The sequence below is a fragment of the Xenopus laevis genome, chromosome 1S, assembly GCF_017654675.1.
Source record: "Xenopus laevis strain J_2021 chromosome 1S, Xenopus_laevis_v10.1, whole genome shotgun sequence".
In the NCBI taxonomy this organism is placed as follows: domain Eukaryota; kingdom Metazoa; phylum Chordata; class Amphibia; order Anura; family Pipidae; genus Xenopus; species Xenopus laevis.
In genome coordinates, this window is record NC_054372.1 from 43,973,419 (window position 1) to 43,994,940 (window position 21,522).

The following is a 21,522-nucleotide window of genomic DNA, read 5'->3' on the forward strand; positions in this document are numbered from 1 at the left end:
TTTGCTCTGTAAGGGTGAGCAAGGGCACATTCAGCAGTGTCCCTTTATAGTATCTATGAAATATGTATAATGGGTGGCTGCCTAGATTTTACCATAAGACTTTGTCTCACTCCCTTTTCAAATAATGTTAGCATGTACAATATAACACTATGTACAATATACAGTAACACTAGAAGAGAGGCTGTACGATTGCTAGATCCAAAATGGTTAAGCCATTTTGGTTGTACTGAATTATTGTCCATCAGGCTTAGGTGATGTTACTTTCCTCATTCAATTACATGGGTTGAAAAAAATACTGGGAAGGTCTTCTTTGACATTAAATGGCACAGCACAAGGCAGTTTTCTTGTGCCTTTGGGGAGGGAGAGGGGCAAACATTGTCAAAGCATTGACCAAAAAGTGATCATAGTCTACATTGTTCTTTTTGCCAGATAGGAAAGCAGTGAACTTCTGCCTTGTTACATAATTATACATTTGCTCTTTGCCTCCAGACCCAACCAAGCTGAAGAGTCTAGTTGTTGCTTGCCTATTGCCAACCACCAACCAGTAACCACTATGTGTTCAGAGAATTGTGTTTACATTGTAGATATTTATCAGGCAAGCCTATATTAAGACCCCCATACAGAAGCCAATAACCTGTAAAAAGTCTGCAGCTTTTATTGGTTAAGCAATGCACATCAAATAATGCTTTCCTTTGAATAGGTGGATTATCTAAGCATACCACTAAACAAAGTGAAATTCTGCCCTTTATGCAAACAGCACAACACTGTGCAATGATTATATGTTGCACTGGAGGAAAGGGTAAGCATAATAACATAGGATATTATATTAATAGTGTTATTTGTATGCAAATTTCCATGGGTGTCCTGGTCACTTATTGGCATAGATGACTACCACAACACAATATTTAAATACATGCAAAACCACAAACCTGCTAAAGTAGCAGCCCTGAATCCAATAAAATAAATGAAATATAAAGGGCAGTTAGTTAAGCCTTTATGTTAAATTAAATGAATGAGAATTACTTTGGACGTGATATTTTTAGTAACTCTGCGTGTTATGTACATCCTTAAGGTGCATTCTCACAACTATATGAGTACAAAATGATTGTTAACCTTGTTAATCATTTGTGCATACTGTGAGTACAGTGGGCATTTATGAGGTTGTGTTTTTTAATACTATACATTGCCTGCAAACTGCCAAAAAAAATGTCTACATTTGTTGATCTAGTGTCCAGATGACAAAGATGTATATTGCTAGGCATCATGGGTCATTTTTTTTATTGCCTGACTTCTCTGTTTAATACCCTGCATTCCTTTACCTGCTGATTGCCACAGCCTTAACTCGTGCCATTAATTCTAGGAAAGTTTTCTACCAAGTTTTGACCAGTTCTTGAAAAACTTATTTTGCAACCAATGACCTTCAAGTGTATCTAACAGTGTTTTGTCTTCCTTTTGCATACATTATAGATCCTAACCTCATTTTCTGCTTGATGACTTGCAATGACCCCTAAGCTTAGCTTCTCCACAGCTACTCAAAGCCCACTGAGCATGTGCGCGTCACTGACACTCCTAACGAAATCCAAAATGGGAAATTCCTGTGACAAATTTAAATCACTGGATCATTACTTTTATAGAGATGCAGAGCCTTTAGGCTGGTTCATTATGTTCAGTATATAAAATATGACATTCCTAGCCATTTTAAGGGTTTAGTTCTCCTTTAATTAATAAGGAAAGCTGATGGAATGCACCTTACTCACTTAGGGGCAAGTTTACTAAGAGAAGTGACTAACGCTGCCAAAAACTTGCATTCTCCACCTCAGACCAGGCAAAGTGCAATAGAGTAGATAGGACTTCCTCAAAAAATAGTTGAAAATAAGTCACAAGAAACGCTGGCATCTTCCTTTTTTCAGGGTGATAGGCTACGGTGATAGGCTACAAAAGAGCGTAAATTTTTTTTGGGGTAACCGGCTTCCCCCTACATTTCCTAACATATGGCACCTAAACTATAAACTGGGCTAACTTCCCGCTGTATGCAAATTAGGCAACGCCAGCGCAACTTCACTTTGCTTGGCGCAGCAACGCTAGAGCAACTTCGCCAGCGTTCGGCGCCCTGGACGCAACTTCGGATTTTAGTGAATTAGCATTGTTTTGGTGAATCAACGCCTGCCAAAGTGTTGCGCTGTTAGCAAAGCCGTCGCTGGTGAATTTTCGGAGGTTAGTAAATTTGCCCCTTAGTTCTTTCATTTTAAGGGGTTTATCCTATATCACTAACATTGCTATACAGTAGTTATTATTTATTGTGCAAGATCATAGCACATCCACATGTGTGTGCAGTGGGGCTTTTGTCTTGGAAATAATGATATTCAGGAAAAGGGGAAAGCTGCTGAAGGCCAGTGAATTTTGGAAATGAAAAAGAGGGTGTAGTCACAGAAGCCACCCATTACTGCTACAGATATTGGTGACTAAGGGATTGAACATTGATATATTTGTGTTTGAGAAATATAGCTTTAAGCAAGTGTCAGACAGCCTTTACCATACAACAGAACAGTGGCTGGTAACAGTAGACTGGCAAGACAGCTGTCTGTGGTTACAAAATAAATAATAGCACTACGCACTTTCAAAAAATCTGACAGTGATCCAAAGCCCGGGCTTCCAACAAAAGATACTGGCATGAGATCAAAGTGTAGGCAAAATGGTATGACACCAAAGAAAACATGTTTAGAGATGTATGTTGGGCAGACACACATGGTGTAGGTTCTCTTTTCGGGTATTTGATTTCTTTTAAATATTGTACATGTTGTAACAAAATGTCTGCATAACCTGCCTCAGTCATTTAAGGAAAGCAATAAGAGCTCTGATCAGAAGTCAGCATTGCACTGACATTGTCACTCATTGTCAGAACAGTGTAGATCCAAACAGAAACTTTTAACCCTTTACAGGGAAGCAGTTATGAGTGTGCCTTGCAAAAAAATCTATTTGCCTCCAAAACATCAACGGAATACATAGGGCAGAGGCATGGCTATGAAAATCTCTGCAATCTCAGAACCCTCCATTATTTATCATTTTAAAATCTTGCTTTTGTATGGAAAAATTATGGGAAAAAATAGGGAAATATTCAGAATTTCCTCATATAAATTATTACTATTCTCATCACCAATACCAATGTCCTGGATCGTATGCGGGGTAGAGCATTAAAATATACAGTGAAGTGTAGGCTCGCACTTCATTTCCCCAATACTGGGACCTGTGGCAGTAGTAAGGCAGAGTCCCAATTTAAAGGGTGGCATGTTGGTAGGCATTACTGTATCTCAGAGCAGTCTTGATTTTGGATAAGGGCACTAACTGAATTTCTTGTTGACATGGTTTCCTCTTACAGGTAAACAACTTCAAATTAGATTGGTTCTACTATGTGTTTGTGTGTATGTCTAGCAGGAAACTGCTTATATAATTCACCCTGGGCTGTGGCTAATGCAATCTTTGCACTAGCTACTGCTGCCTACTGAAGAATTGTGCCCCCCTCAGCCCAGGAAGAGTGATGGCTTTGGCTCTCCGCATTATGGCAAATTGCCTGGTGAGTATTTGCTTGTGAGTGTTGGACTGTGAGTAGATTAGAGAAACAGCGTGGTGCTTCATGAGTAGTAAGACTCCTATCAGTTATAGAAACCTGCCAGTATTACATTTGAACTAAATGTATGCTTATAAAGAATCTTGAAACAAATATAACATTTTTGTAAGATGTCAGTGTGACTTTAAATATGATTAGAATACCATTGTTGTGGAATAAAAGAGTGAATTGCTACACTGTCCCTGAGTTAAGGCCCTGTGTATAATGCGCCCGTTCCTGCAGGTCATTGCTACCTGTGTTGCACGCACATAGATAAAGTAGGATGTTATTATACAGTGGCCAGTGGAGTAACTATAGAGGAAGCAGACCACATGATTGTGTGGGGGGGAACAGGGTAGCCGCGCCGTTGAGCAGGAGTATGGGCCCGTGTATGAATGTTGTAAAATTTCAGTTTTGCACACGCAAAGGAGCACTCAATCTTGCCAATGTGAGGTTTTGCAGTGCCTTTAAAGATATTTTTGCCTTGTAGGTACACCGCTGACAGTGGCTTTAACAAGAAAGGAGAATCAGACATTTACTAAATGTCTTAATTGCATCATTGAGATTGTAATGCCTCAGAATATTACTGGTGAAAATATATAAGGTAATTATAAGAATATTATTTAAAAAGGGTGCTGGAATAGGAAATTGTAGATAAAGGTTGCAAGTATAGGAAAACTCAGCTGACTAAGCCAGTGACCAATATATTTAAAAACTATACACTTGTAATGGTCAATAAGGCTAGCAATTTAACAGCTTTGGCAAAACATAAATATGATGCATGTGAACATCCGATTCATATAACATGACAGCTCACAAACCAGTGAATTCTCCATCAGCCCTGTGGTATCAGCTTCTGGACAGATGAACCTCATTTTCTGCTTGATGATTTTCCGTAGGTTTCCAGTAAGGGCAGCCCCCTGGGATCGTATGATTCACGGTGCACACAAACATACCAAACAAACTATACCTTGTTAGGTCACATGAGCCAATTAACAGACAGAGTTGTGTCTTTTGCTTCCACACTTCTTCCTGTTACAGTTAGAGTTGTAGTATTTCTGGTTAGGTGATCTCTGAGGCAGCACACAGACCATCAGGAAATGGTGGTTCAAGGAAAGAGATGTAAAAGGGCAATATTTACTTAAATATATATTCCAGTTTGATAAGATTCTTTAATATGCCACTTAATTTGTTATAAACTGTTGCTCAAGTATTCATTCTGTGGGTATAGTTTTCCTTTTAGTTAGCTCAGCTGCTGCCCAGAGTATACTTAGCATGTGCAGTGCCACTGGCACTCAAAAGATTGCCTACCGACAGGGCTGTATTTTATATATAGGCACCCCCGGGGGTCTTCAAAGAAAAAAAAAATCCAAATCTTTAAAAAAAAATCTCCCCCAGAGACAGCAGTGGAGCTGAGTGGGGTAGGGATACCCCTCACTTCTGTGATTAGACTATGCACAGACATGTGTTGCTTGGTGAGGGGTTGGGGTGAGTTGAGGTCCGGTGCCTAGAGTAGCACCAGATATAAATACAGTCCTGCTTACTATACAGTACATTCAGTGTGTTATATAGAATTTCCACCCAATTTAGGCTCAAGTTCTCCTTTGGCGCATCTATACAGGGACCAATTATGGGTCAAACCATTGTATGCTGTCTGAGTTTCCCATACAAAACTTATTTTTGCAGAAAATTAAATACTGTTTAAATATCACAGAACTTTAGGTCTGAATATCAAAGCATTTGGTATCTTCCTGATTCCAATAACTGGATGAAATTTGAACTTTCTTCTTTTATGTTTGTGTTCAGGGTTCCTCTGGTTTCTTCCCAAACTCCAAGTACAAAATTCTCTAAAATATAGAAATAACCTGTGTTATAAGCACAGGTTAACCCTATGGGGCAAATTGACAAACCCCCGAAAATTTGCCAGTAATGACTTCGCTCACAGCAAAACACTTTGCCAGGCGTAGATTTGCCAGGACAACGCTAATTCACTAAACAAGTTGCGTGCAGGGCGCCAAACTCTGGCGAAGTTGCGTTAGCGTTAATGCGCCAAGCGAAGCGAAGTTGGCTAGTGTTGGCTAATTTGCATACAGCAGGAAGTTAAAGTTGAATGGATGTATATGTTGCAGCAAATACATTACACTACACAAGCCCGGGAAACCTTAATAAAATAAAGTTGTTATATTACCCTACACATGAGCCCAGTGTATAGTTTATGTGCCATATGTTAGGCAATGTAGGGGTGGAAGCCAGTTACCCCCAAAAACAAATTACGCTTTTTTTCAGCCTATCACCCTGAAAAGGAAAAGACACTAGCGTTTTTTGGGACTTAAACATTTTCAACTCATTTTTTTGGAAGTCCTATCTACTCTATTGCACTTCGCCTGGTCTGAGGTGGTGAAGGCAAGTCTGGCGCAAGAGGTAACATTCAGTAAAATCTGCATCTTAGTGAATTTGCGTAGTTACGTCCATTCGCTAGAGCACAAATTCGCCGGGAGAGAAGCACCGTTAGAGTCCATCTCCTTCGCTAGCGACCGTTAGTAAATCGGCGAAGTACCGAAATGAAGTCACGCTGGCGAATTTTCACTCCCGGGTTAGTCACTTCACCCTTTAGTAAATTTGCCCCTTGGTCTCTAGAACTGCTGTGCTCAGTCTCACAGCCAACACAACAATGCAGAGTTAATATTATTTCCTGGTCTCCTTTTTGTCCACTTTTCTGGATTATAGTAACTAAACAGAATGATTGTACAAATGGTACCTAGCCCAATAGCAGGGCCGTCCTGCCCATTCGTTAGAAAGACATTAGCACCTACTCTCCTTGCTCCATTAGCAACTCAGTGAAACCCTTTCGGTGGCCTGTTATTAGGAAATGTGTTATTTTTAACCCTTTTCAGAGACGCGCTATTAGCAAACATGATGCTAATGAATTGATACTGACAGCTCCCTGGGAAACCTATTCATTTAGAGTCTGGGAACAAATGCTATAGGTGAGCCCAATGCATTAGCAGTCAGTTTGGGAGAAAGTCACTTTTTTACACTACCCCTAAAGCTATAATTACAATAGCCATTAAGCTAGTGCCTCTCTTACAAATATACTCATTAGAATGAAAAGCAAATAGAGGAGGCACTGCAAGAGGAATGTTTAGACCCACATAAAGCTTCACAGCTCATATGCAGATACCTGGTTGACATAAAAACAAACAAGTGCATAGTTTTTTTAAAAAGGGAAAATAAAAGGCAAATGTACTTAGTTTACAGGACAGTAACAATGGTGTAAGCACTTAGCAGCAAATTTGGACCGTTTAAAGGGGGATTTTATTAAGTGGCAGGCTCACTTGTAGACGCAAGCCCGAGACATTAGAATGCAGCCCGCTCACTCTATTAGCCCGCAGACAATGCCTTTCTTATCCCTTTGTACGTCTTTGTTGGGGGATTTTTACACGCAGCGCTGTAACATTCCCAAAGGAAAATCAGAGCAAGTGAGTCGCCGGCCAATCATTTTCCGAAGATGGTCGGCCGGCCCCGCCCACTGGCTGCATTTCTATAAAAGAATGAAGAAAGCTGCTGCGAGCGGAGCATCTGATCAGTGTGTGAGAGAAGCTGAGGGAGTGTGTGGTTGGATTGGTGTGTGAGTGAGGCTAATCCGGGGCTACCTGTCTATCGCCACCACAATTAGTCGTCGCCTTGTCTATAAGCGGCTGATCATGTGGCACAGCGGGTCGCGCTACGTTGTTGTAGTCCTAGTGGTGCTGCTGGCATGTGACTGTATGGACTCAGTGAGAGCCTTGTTTCCCTTCGGGCAGCCCGAGTTTTCTTACAAGAGGAGCAACTGCAAGCCGATCCCTGCGACTCTGGTGCTGTGCCATGACATTGAGTACCCCAACATGAGGCTGCCCAATCTGCTGGGCCACGAGAGCATGAAAGAGGTGCTGCAGCAGGCCTCCTCCTGGATCCCCTTGGTGCAGAAGCAGTGCCACCAGGACACCAAGAAGTTCCTGTGCTCTCTCTTTGCCCCGGTGTGTATTGATGACCTGGACGAGACCATTAAACCGTGCCGCTCTCTGTGTGAGCAGGTGAAGGACAGCTGCGCCCCCGTCATGTCTGCGTTTGGTTTCCCCTGGCCCGATATGCTGGAGTGTAGTCGCTTCCCTCAGGACAATGACCTGTGTATCCCCCCGGCCACTAACGAGCACCAAGTACCGGTAACCAGAGAGGGTAAGTGCTAGCTCTTTATCTACTGACGACTCATCCCCTACATGTACCGAGCAGCGCAGCCCACTTGTATCTGTCTCTTAAATCATTAGTGTAACCGTATTGTGCAGCCTGAACTCCTTCCATCCAGCCATTATCTCTCGCCCATTGGGGCTCATTTATCAACACTGGGCAAATTTGCCCATGGGCAGTTACCTATAGCAACCAATCAGTGATTAGCTTTTTAAAGCCAGCTGCAAGTAGAACAATGCATGCAGCAATTTAATTGGTTGGCATGGGTTACTGCCCATGGGCAAATTTGCCCAGTGTTGATAAATGACCCCCTGACAAAGGGAGCACAGAGCGTCTGAAACGTTAATTAGCCCATATTGCACTAAATAGCATGAATTTCACTTTTGTTTTACATTACTAGTCACAATTTGCCTTGTGAGACGCACATTACTACTACATTACTACTACATTACTACTACATTACTACTACATTATATTAGTACATTACATTAGTACATTACTACTACATTACAAGTACATTACATTAGTACATTACATTAGTACATTACTACAACATTACTAGTACATTACATTAGTACATTACTACTACATTACTAGTACATTACATTAGTACATTACTAGTACATTACATTAGTACATTACTACTACATTACATTAATACATTACTAGTACATTACATTAGTACATGACTACTACATTACATTAATACATTACATTAGTACATTACTAGTACATTACATTAATACATTACTAGTACATTACATTAGTACATGACTACTACATTATATTAATACATTACTAGTACATTACATTAGTACATTACTACTACATTACATTAGTACATTACTACTACATTACATTAGTACATTACTACTACATTACATTAGTACACTATGAGTACATTACATTAGCACATTACTAGTACATTATATTAGTACATTACTTGTACATTACATTAGTACATGACTACTACATTACATTAATACATTACTAGTACATTACATTAGTACCTTACTAGTACATTACTACTACATAACATTAGTACATTACTACTACATTACATTAGTACACTACGAGTACATTACATTAGTACATTACATTAGCACATTGCTAGTACATTACATTAGTACATTACTAGTATATTACATTAGTACATTACATTAGCACATTGCTAGTACATTACATCAGTACATTACTACTACATTACATTAATACATTACTACTACATTACATTAGTACATTACTAGTAAATTACTACTACATTACATTAGTACATTACTACTACATTACATTAGTACATTCATACTACATTACAGTAGCACATTACTAGTACATTAAATGAGCACATTACTTGTACATTACATTAGTACTTTACAGCTACATTACATTAGGACATTACTAGTACATTACTACTACATTACATTAGCACATTACTAGTACATTAGAGGGAATCGAGTGCCCATGCCCTTTCCCTGCTGCTGCTGCTGCTCCCCTTCAGAGGCAATGCTACATTAATTGGCCATTATTAGCCCTGTGCACCACATGACTGTACATTAGCCCCTAATGGATATTTTTCAATGTCATATGTTTCCAATAAGCAGGGAAGAGACACTGGGCAATTTCATAAACAATGTTTGTTGCTGGAAAACTACATGATGCCCTTAGAAAGACTTTTTCCCCTGTGGTTGTCAAGGAGCTCTGAGTTTAGATTTCTGTTGAAAAACTGTTAATTATAAGAAGCAATTTAATGTCTGCGTTTCTCCTACCCCCATGTATCTTTGGCATACTGCCGTGCTACTGGGAAGCTAATAGCACTCGCTTAGCAGGATAGACATGGGATTATGCATTATAGCGCCACCTGATGTTTATACACACATTGCACAATGGTCACTGGTTCTTTTTCTGCTTCACAGCACCAAAAGTTTGTGACGCCTGTAAAAACAGCAACGAGGATGACAATGACATCGTAGAAAATCTATGCAAAAATGATTTCGGTAAGTATGTGCCAAAAGGGCTTGTTTTGATTATTTTTTTTTATATTAATTCCATGCGCTCTCTCATATGTACATTTACATGCTTAACACGGATTTGTCCATACTGTTTCCACTCCCTTTAATACAGTATATGTACATAACCAGTGCTGGTTTAGATAGACAGAGATAATAGCTAGACACATTAGACAGAGAGAAGGAGAAATATTAGATAGAAATTTAATAGATAGAGAGATATATAGAGAAATAGAGATACATTGGATAGAGAGAGATATATGACATATGTTATATATATACCTCCCAACTGTCCCGTTTTTAGAGGGACAGTCCCTTTTTTGACAGCTCAACCCACAGTCCCTCGTTTTTGTACTAGAAAGTCCCAAACAGCCACAGCAGAAGATAAGATACTTTTGTAAAAATTTCGAGATAAGCAAATAAGTCATTGTAACAATATAAGATAACAGGTCCCTTGGGAAAAGTTAGACTCACAGCTTAAAGGGCAATTCACCTTCATTAGCAAAACTGTAATAACTGAAAAAAAACACAGAAATATGTTCAAACTTTCATATGCCAAATTTTGCCATGGTAATTAGGGGGTGTGGCCACAAAAACGGGCGTGGTCAAATACATTTTCACTGCGCTATGCGCAACAACTTTTTTTGTCCCTCTTTTTAGTTCCAAAATATTGGGAGGTATGTATACATAGAGAGAGACAGATAATAAATAAATATATAGTGAATAAAGTACCCCCTCTTGTAAATTATAAGGATATTATAAGTTACAGAGGAGTTTCATGACCATTTTGCAACAGGGGGTACTTTATTTATTATTATACACAAGTTTCAGCGAGTCATGTGACAGAAATGACATCAGAACTCACCGTTTATAACCGATGACATCAGAACTCACCGTTTATAAGGATATAATTTACAAGATATTCATGGCTTTTGTGTATTTTATATTTATATATATATATATATATATATATATATATATATATATATATATTACAACATTCCTTGCTGTTTCATTCCACCACTGAAATATTTCCCAAACACTGAGGCATAAACATTTCTAAATGAGTTTATGTGGTTATTTAAATAAATAGCCTGGGGCTAATGCAGTTTCAGCACCCTGTCAGCAGAAAAATGACATGTTCCATTGAATGTTTACAATATATATATATATATACATTTGAGCCCATTTGTGTGTGTGTGTATGTGTTAATATAACATGAGTGACAGTTGGGTTGCCTGGATAAACAGCATGCAATAAGCAGACTCTGACTGACAGGCATCATATTCTATTCAAAAACAATTCTGACCTGCAGTTCAGTCTCCTGCATTAATTAGGAGGTAAAATATAATTGATTACCTGTATTGATGCAACATGAGCATTGCTTTGGGGACAGGAGCCAAGGAGCCAAGAGACAACTGTGTGCCCCAGGTTTAGTAGAGCCTTCATTCTAATCCTGATCTATGGACTCTGAATTTATAAAATAAAGCCATGGTAGCTTGTATGTGGTGTTAGCTGCAAATGCTCTGTCAGCTGTTATGGTAATAATGATACTTTTCTATTATATATAGGAATTGTGTCAATAAACTGCCCTTTTTTTTCCTTTCGTTTAAGCTCCTTCACCCTACTAATGCTTTAGTATATCAGATGCTGCCCCTCTTGCCTCTATCATGGTAGAGCTTTGCTCACAACCATCACTTTGTGCCGAAGGCTCTGAAAGCCTAAAGCAGCTCTGTCTAAATGGAGGCCAGTGGTTTAAATGTGGTTTTCCCAGAGGACTTTTATGGCCCCTAGCCTGACCAAGAATTCTATAGACCTCTTTGTATGACAGTTTACTATATTATGGCCCACAAATATACTGAATATTGAATTATCTGCCGCCACATGGAAACTCTTGGACAGTAATGGACTGACTTACCTATGTAAACAGTAACTCCAGCTCATCAGAGAATTTCTCCACCCCCAGCCCAGTGTGACAGCTGCAGGCATGGGTCAGCACGGGGACAGACTAAGGCTGGAATCTTTCCAAATGACGTGGTGGACAGCATTGGGTTGATCTAAACTTTTGGCCCCTGAGTCAGTGATCAGATAGTATGTGGGGGTCCCTGTTCAGACCTGTCGGAGAGGTCTGCATCGATGACTGTATACTGTAATTCCTTCAGGGGACTGTCCAGCCAGCCTGATACAGGCAAGGGAGGCCATCCTTTGGGCCTTAAAGGAGAACTAAATCCTAACTAAAAAAGTAGGCTAGAAATGTTGTACATTGTACATGTTTGTGCTTCTGTACCAGCCCAAGGCAACCACAGACCTTTAGCAGTGAGGACCTGTGTCTCCAAAGATGCGCCAGCAGCTCCCCATCTTCTTTTCTACTGATTCACTGCACATGTTCTGTGCTGCTTTCACTTACTGAGTTTAGGGACTGACTCACAATATACAGTACACAGTCACATAGAATTTAAATGTCACAATATAAGGCTGATTAGTAATGAATACAGATAATTACTCCATGGCAGCACAGAAACCAGTGCAATTAGCATCAGAATTTAATAATCAGCCCTGTAACATCAGTTTAAATTACAGGCCAACCTCATTTTCTGCTTAATGATTTGTGATTACTCCTAAGCTTAGCTTCTCAACAGCTGCTCAGAGCCCACTGAGCATGTGAGTGTCGCCGACACTTTCCAAGATCGTGTCCCCCTGTGACAAGTTTGAAGTTCTGGATCATTGCTGCTATTGACAAGCTGAAACATTAACCTGGTGCAATAAGTTCAGTATATAAAATATGGCATTTTAGCCATATTCATTTTAAGGGTTTACTTCTCCTTTAATTCTAAAACATCCAGGTATCAGTAGACTGAACAGGACATTGATTTTAAGTGTAAACATAATTACTATCTAATGTAAGGGACTGTAGTATCCTATCACTTTAATCGATTAAGAGAAGAATGTGACAATACTATATGTATGTATATATATATGATATATTTCCATATATCAGCACACACTATTCAACTCAATAAAGGCCGGGTGCTCACTAACAAAATGACAGTTCACAAATAGAAAGCACTCATGGCACAATCTCCATAAATATTTAAAATACCTTTATTCCTCCAACCACATATCTGTGCGGACAGAAATGCGTAGACATGTGGTTAGAGGAATAAAGGTCTTTTAACTATTCATGGAGATTGTGCCGTGAGTGCTTTATATTTGTGAACTGTAATTTTGTTAGTGAGCAACTGGCCTTTATTGAGTTGAATAGTGTGTGCTGATATATGTAAATATATCATATATATATATATATACACATACATATAGTATATGTAAAGCCAATGGGTCCCCAGTAATACGTTTTGCCATGGACTCAATTTTTATTGCCCCAATTCCCATGTCCCCAACCATCACCAGTTTCTTAATCCCAGGCCCTCTATCCACCTATAATGAATGTAAATGAGTTTCCTGAGATCCCTGGGGCCTTATACAATTGCAGCAGCTATGTCCACTGTAGTTTGACCTCTTAGGGTAAGGCCAGACGAGGAGATTCGGGGAGGTTTTGTCGTCTGGCGACTAATCGCCACATCTTTTGCGCGACTATCTCCCGGAACTGCCTCAGCGTTTTTTCCCCATAGGCTACAGCGCAAAATCGCCTGCGCTAATGCACACGCGGCGATGCGTTTTCAATAGTCGCCCAAAGTTTCCTCACGACTATTGAAAACACAGCGGCACGTGTGCATTAGCGCAGGCGATTTTGCGCTGTAGCCTATGGGGAAAAAACGCTGAGGCAGTTCGGGGAGATAGTCGCGCAAAAGACGTGGCGATTAGTCGCCAGGCGACAAGACCTCCCCGAATCTCCTCGTCTGGCGTTACCCTTAAACTGACATTTTAGATAGAAACAATGTCTTTGCAGACAGGTCAGTATTCAAACCAGTCTAAATGAAGCAGTGTAGGATAGAGTGTTCCAAGCAGCCAGGTGAAAAGTAGTAAAAGTAACTTACGGTATGTTCTTTTATATTCTTGGAGACTGTATATACACAAATGGGACTTGTCATATTTATTGTTCTTTTAAAACATGGAGCTGATGCAGAACTCTTGAGAAACAGGACTGTCAGCCACCATTCTGCTTCATGTGAATAAAACTTCATGAGGCGGAACAGTGAGTGACGGTTCACCTTCCCAAGAGATCCAGCAGCAGCTGAGGTATTTCATTTCCATCACTTACTGCCAATTTTCCATTTACGTTCAGCTGCCATGTTAATACATTTTCCAGTCCTGACTTTACAGAAATGGGAATGTAAGAAATTGTAGCATTTGGGAAGCAAAAATAATTGAATGCCAACTCCAAAAGCTCCAGTTGATCATGAAAATCAGCAGGTGAGAATAGCAATAGAGTGAACCAAAGGAGACATTGTGATGCCCTGACTTCATTATATTAGCAAAGGCTGGTGAAATATAAGAATATGGCCTAGTACACCTGACAATTTATGATAGGGAGCAGCAAAGGTAAAAACGGTGTCTCTTAGTGATGGGTGAATTTGTCGGCGAAAAATTCGCAAAACACAACAATTCTGACACCGGCGACAATTGGATGCGCGCCTATTTTATCCAATTGCATTAAAGTCAATGGGCGTACTTTTTGTGGCAGTTTCGTGAATGTAGTGATAATAAATTCGCCCGACACCCATCTGTGTCTCTCTGACTGCTTTGCCCTGCTGAGCATAAGATATATATATATTGCACATGACACCTCTATAAGAAGAAATGGACACTTCTTTGGAAGTGATGATTGATTTGTCCATTTATTTACAGCAAAGTGTTTGTAAATCTGCTGGAGGATGTCACTTCCCCAAGTGAAGCCAGAATATTGGCAACGGGGGGGGGGTGTCTTTAAATTGACTGGGATTTAAAGGTGGGACACTGGACCCCAGCCGTGCAACAGAGCCCCGTGAGTTGATTAACCTTAATATATGGAAAAGCAGATACATCCGTGTTCTGTGTCGTACATTAGTTATATAAACTTTTACACCTATATCTGTGAATGTTACAGCTCAGAAATACAGCATGTTTTTTAAGATTTAGGCTAGGGCCACACTGGAAGATTCAGGGAGATTGGTCGCATGGCCACGTCTTTGAATGGCTTGCTGTTATCTTGCACCCTCTAGCGATAAAGTCGCCTGCGCCTATTCACACGCGGCGATACGTTTTTCAAAGTCGCTCGAAATTGCCTTGTAAGATTAGTCACCAGGCGACTAATCTCCCTGAAATCTTCCCGTGTGGCCTAGCCCTTACCGTTTTACCTTATCACTCAGGACAGAGAGGCTACAGATTGTAAAACAATTAGCCTCTCCTTTTCACATTGAGAAAACAAGGGATTTTCTCACACAGTACTAACATGACTCCCCTGACATTCCTTGCAAATGGAGCAGGGAGGGGAAAAAACAAACAGTCGTAAGACAACAAACCCCAAGCACAGGCACAATCATTAAGGATATAATTAGAAAGCAAAAACAGTTTGAGGTTAAACCATTACAGCCTATTAGACCTGACTGGCCTATGTTTGAATCACTCATTTCCTAATGTTGCTGATGAAATAAGATTTGCTACTGCATAATTATCTGAAAAATATACAGGTATGGGATCTGTTATCCGGAAACCAATAATTCAGATTTTGTAAACGATTTTTTTTTCTCTGTAATGATAAAACAATAGCTTGTACTTGATCCAAACTAAGATATGATTAATCCTTATTGGAGGCAAAATGTTTACATGATTTTATAGTAGTCTTAAGGTGTGAACATCCAAATTACTGAAAGATCCATTATCCAGAAAACCCCAGGTCCTGTGCATTCTGGATAACAGGTCCCATACCTGTATATCACATATATTTATTTTATAATCTACAGTTTTAAGATACAGTAAACTGCTTGCCATTAAACTCTCCATGTCCTGGTCTGCTAAACAAGAAACTGCTCTCCACTTCCTGCTTAGGACCTTGCCAAGATTTACCTATATTTTATACCAGTACAGGTATCGGACCTGTTATCCAGAATGCACGGGACCTGGGGTTTTCCGGATAACGGATCTTTCTGTAATTTGGGTCTTTATGCCTTAAGTCTACTAGAAATTAATTTAAACATTAAATAAACCCAATAGGCTGGTTTTGCTTCCAATAAGGATTCATTATATCTTAGTTGGGATCAAGTACAAGCTACTGTTTTATTATTACAGAGAAAAAGGAAATCATTTTTAAAAATTTGGACTATTTGGATAAAATGGAGTGTATGGGAGACAGCCATTCCGGAATTCTGAGCTTTCTGGATATCGGGTTTCCGGATAAGGGATCCTATACCTGTATTTGCAATATTTTTACAAAAAATTGGGCAAGGTGCAAAAAAAAAAAAAAAAAATATATATTTCTTTTTATTTATTTATTTATTTTGCTTTTGCGCCTAGAATGGAGTGCGTATAGTTGCACTCACCAGCCTTGCATACAGAAGGGGCAGGAGGTGGCTGGTGCATATATATCCAAATTGAAGCCCCCAGTTTTTATGTCAGTTGGAATATGTAATCTTGAGATTTCTGCGGGTGGCATGGGAACCCTTTACCCCATGTCTGATAGCAGGCTCTCAGCTCTTGTGTCTGTAGCGTTGGTAAATAAGCCAGAGTGGCACATATCTAGTGTCTATAAGAACATCATAATATATAAAGAACAGCAGGTAAACACCCAGCATGACCTTCAATTTTAATTCAGTGAATAGGCTAGAGAGAGAGAAATGTTTCAAGATGAAGAGGGAAAGAAGGACTGACACATGTGTCTTCGATTTGATGCTCTTTGTGGTTAAAAAGGGAGCCACCTGCTTTAATTGTGTCAGGCCCTGGCAGTTTCATAAGTTACCAAAGCCACCCCAGAATGGCATTTTCTGCATACTATTGGGCCTGTCTCTTCTTATTCCTCTGTCACCAATCTCACCCCTTGGCGTCTTCTTTTTCTTTCCATTAGCCCTGAAGATAAAAGTGAAGGAGATCGCCTACATCAATGGGGACACCAAAATCATCCCAGAGACAAAGGGCAAAACCATTTACAAGCTGAACGGAGTAACAGAAAGGGATCTGAAGAAGACTGTCCTGTGGCTTAAAGATGGCCTGCAGTGTACCTGTGATGAGATGAATGATATCAACGCTCCCTATTTAGTGATGGGACAAAAGCTTGGTGGGGAACTGGTCATCACCTCTGTCAAGCGGTGGCAGAAAGGCCAACAGAAGTTTAAACGGATCACTCGCAGCATCCGCAAGCTTCAGTGCTAGTGGTCTCATTCACTGGGGCGAGTCTATTTGCACCTTCTTCCGTTTTTGGGAACTCGTCCTTTCTGAATGTAACAAAAAGGGTGGGGCAATTGCTTTTTTTACTATAATTATTGATTTTAAAAAATTCTTGTAAATATAATTAAAATATAAAAAAGATCAAATATTTTATAAAGCCCTTGAATCAAAGACCTAGATAGGTTTTTTTTTTTTACTGGGCGCAAACTCTGAATTTTTATTTCCATTCATAATTAATAGACTTTTTTTTATAATCCAGTTATACATTTACAACCGTTTCTACAAGTATGAGCTTACAATAAACCTATGTGGGTTTTTTTTTAGCTGGTTTTTTTTTTTTTTTAACTTGTGTATGGACTGCAAGAAAAACAGAAGGGGATATTTTTATGCTGAAATGAGGACTTTTCCCCTCTACAGTGTTGATTATTTTGATAGAATTGGTACGATTGAACACATACTGGCAAATTATTAAGAGGTAAATCTGTGCCCAGTTGTGCCTTTGTTAACACATGCAGAGTTTAGCATTTTGGGTAGAAGCGTTGCTTTCCTGCATGTGTCGTGGAATTGCAAACTGCTACACACCAATCACTGTCCAGCACAAATCTATAAGTGTTGCATTGTAAAATAGGGGGTTTTGTGCCTCTTTTTTTGCATTTACACCTGGCAGCCCTATGGTGTTTCATTGGAAGGAGCCAAATACTATTTCCAAGAAATGTTGAATTTTTATAAAGCCGTCAGTTTGTTTTACTAAATCTGCTGTTGAAAATAGTAAATGATGCTCTAAAATATTTGGTTTATGCAATTTGTCTATGGAAATGAAAGCAAAAAAAACAAAACAAAAATATGGTCCCAGTGAAAACATGAACTCTAGTGAAAGTAACGCACAACAACCATTTTATTATCTTATGGCTATTCTGTCAGTTGCTTGCAGCACACTGTTTATAAAAGGTAGAAAGATGTATATAGCATGGGAGAAATGTAATAAAATTTGTAAAGAGCAATGTAATATTCTTCGTTACGCTTTTATTTCATTGCGAATCTTTAATGTGCATAATTGAAAACCTTTAACATCTGCTCTGTAGTTTGGTTAAATATTTTGTCGCAAAAAATGCTTTGCGATTGCAAAATCGTATCACATACACCGCAAGCGTTTGCAAAAGCAATTTGGTCGCAAACTTTGCAAGGAAGTCGTTGAGGTCTTTCATCAGTCAAAAATGGCACAAACATGGTCACTAATGTTCGCAAGTCTTTGCGAATGTTTTTTTGCGCTTAAAAACACATATTATTCTCCCTTAATATATCAGAAGGGCTTTCTTGCTTGCTGATAAAATGTACTCCTGTTGCTCTACAATAACTGACAGGAAAGTCATTAGAGGGGGTGGGGGTACTCTCCAATATAAATTAATTTACAACAGTTGTTTTAGAGTTATTAGTAAATGTTCCCATACTCTGCACTGCCAGTGTTCACTCGAAACCAACAGATCCATTGGTCTATACGCAGTGCATGGCATTGTGGGAATCTGAATCTTGGCTGGACAAGAGGTAGTTTCTTTGCTTTGTTTCAATTGCAATTACATTTACAAATAGCTTTAAAATGTCAGCTGGAACGATGATTGGACATTTGTTGAGAGAGTTTGTTCATAGAAATGGGGTGTATTATTCTTGGCATTCTGATTTGTTATTGCATGTTCGATGTTTGTTAGGCTGACCAGACCAGGCCTCCAAACAAGGGCAATTATTACAAAACACATCAAGGGTCATCTACTAAGTGCAAAAACCAGGTGCAATCTTTTTCACACTTTGCACCCTGCCCTGCACTTTTCTCTTTTTCCCAGACAGAGTGTCCCCCATCTCTCACCCTACCTGTCCCCTAACTTGTGCATCATTCAGATGCAAAATGAGGGAGTGTTTATGGGCACAGGCCCCAATGAAGCCCTGTACTTATTGCCTGATGTATAAGGAGAAATAACATATACAGTTTACATGCCAATACATTATAGTGGCCATACACGTTACAGTAACAATCTTATCCAGAGACCATTGGTTGCAGCAAAGATCGTTCATTTTCATTACAAACATTAAGAGCTGAATTGTCAGATATACAGGTAGAAACAATAGAATTCTACCTCTATATGACAATTCAGCAGTGACCCTGGGCGATGAAGGCACCCGATAAAAATGTTCACCTTGGCTGATCAACGAGACTGATATCCAAGTGTTTTGCCAATATTGGTCCTCTGGTCTTCCACCAACACTCACCGAATAGTGTAAGTTTCGTATGATAATATCTGTGCGTGTATGGCTCCTTTACTCACTACTGCCTTCTATAATCAGGTTATACAAACTGCAGCCATCTTGGAAATCATCATGGCTAATATATCCTGAACAACTCTTCTAAATTCTACATTCTTTGTGACTGGAAGAATTATTGGGTTCACTGTGCATGTAGTTGGTCTGTTCTTCAGTTTAATGGATACGGTACATCATATTCCACCCAACTAACCCCTGTAAAACCACAACCCCCACCCTGGGATACCACATCTGTGCTCTTTGCTTTTATCGCTTCTACCACCCTGCATTCCTTAGCAACAGAAATATGAACAGCGTCATTATTAGCTCATTTGCTATGATCACCATGAAGTCACCACAGACAGCATATGCCTTGTAAAATGCATCCATCCTCCCCAAACAAAACAGCATTAAACTACAGTGTATGGTTTACTGGGATATATTACAGCAATGAGTGTAGAAACTGTTTTCTGAGGCAGAAATCATCAGTTGTGAACAAAAATTACCTGTTTGCAAGCTTTTCATTATTGCCATGTTTAATCAGGAACATAATAATCTGTCTCCAACTTGTAAGTAAGGATGCATTGAGCTTTCTAATAAAGTACATGCGCTTCACACTATTGTAGATTTGTTATATTTGTGTACATATTTACTGTATATTCATTACAATACACATCAGTATTTTTAATTAATGCTTTTGAACAGAATGTTTACAGTACTTATTGATATCATTTGAAAGCCCCAGTTCAATAAACTGGCATTTCGAAGATGGGTTTCTGGAATTTTCATATACAGGGACCTGTGGTTTTCCAGATAAGGGATCTTTCTGTAATTTGGATCTCGATACCATAGTCCACTGGAAAATGTCTAAATGTTAAATAAACCCAATAGAATTGTTTTGACATTATTTAAATTATTTGCTTTAACCGGAAAACAGGTTTCTTGGTAAGGGATCCAGTACCAGTTCCAGTACAACCACATGGATAATGAATGATAATCATTCATTAATTTTATTTAACATGATTCTTTAACCAACCATGTCATGTTTTATTCTAAAGAGTAGTTCTTGAATTTATTAACAGCTCCACACTAAGGGGCAGATTTACTAAGGGTCAAATATCGAGGGTTAATTAACCCTCGATATTCGACCAGGAACTAAAATCGTTCGACTTCGAATATCGAACGATTTAGCGCAAATCCTGCGATCGAACGATCGAAGGATTATTCGTTCGATCGAACGATTAAATCCTTCGAATCGAACGATTCGAAGGATTTTAATCCAACGATCGAAGGAATATCCTTCGATCAAAAAAACGCAGGCAAGCCTATGGGGACCTTCCCCATAGGCTAACATTGAGTTCGGTAGCTTTTAGCTGCCGAACTAGGGGGTCGAAGTTTTTCTTAAAGAGACAGTACTTCGATTATTGAATGGTCGAATAGTCGAACGATTTTTAGTTCGAATCGTTCGATTCGTAGTCGAAGGTCGAAGTAGCCCATTCGATGGTCGAAGTAGCCAAAAAAACACTTCGAAATTCGAAGTTTTTTTAATTCGAATCCTTCACTCGAGCTTTGTAAATGTGCCCCTAACTGATACATACTATAAAATATTCTTGTATAGCTGGTTTTATAAGTGGGAGAAGCCTTAGGGCATGGATTTGCCTCGGATTTTTTTTTTAACCCTAATCATTTAAAAATAAATTAAGAAAAATATTTAATTCCCATTAGTGCTATATATTCTAATGCTGGTTACATACAGACTTGATTGTAACATACAGTTAAAAAATGTTTTAAACTAACTGGCCTGTGGTTGGAATCCTATGTGAGTGATCTAGTCAATCCAACTATTAAGCGATAGTTCCCAAACTATCAGGGAGCCCCAGGCTATTGATCATTTAGGGTAAATGCCCTTTTGATCTCTTAGGTACACCTGAACATGAAAATGAATTAGGTATAAATTTGGGATTAATTATTTTCCTACATATTGTTTAATTTGTTAGTCTCCAATGTATTCCACAATGATGGGCATTGAAAGTACTGTGTCTATTTTTGCAGATGATACTAAATTGTGCAGAACTATAGGTT

The 21,522-nt window shown here is 39.2% G+C and overlaps 1 protein-coding gene across 1 annotated transcript; it reads left to right on the top strand.

Annotated features, from left to right (window-relative positions):
• Positions 1-7,198: 7,198 nt before the first annotated feature.
• On the top strand, positions 7,199-18,157 carry sfrp2.S (secreted frizzled-related protein 2 S homeolog). Its single transcript, NM_001087194.1, is given in 3 exon segments — positions 7,199-7,819; positions 9,742-9,822; positions 16,832-18,157. Coding segments are annotated over 3 exon segments (897 nt in total). The 5' UTR covers positions 7,199-7,308; the 3' UTR covers positions 17,137-18,157.
• Positions 18,158-21,522: the final 3,365 nt, after the last annotated feature.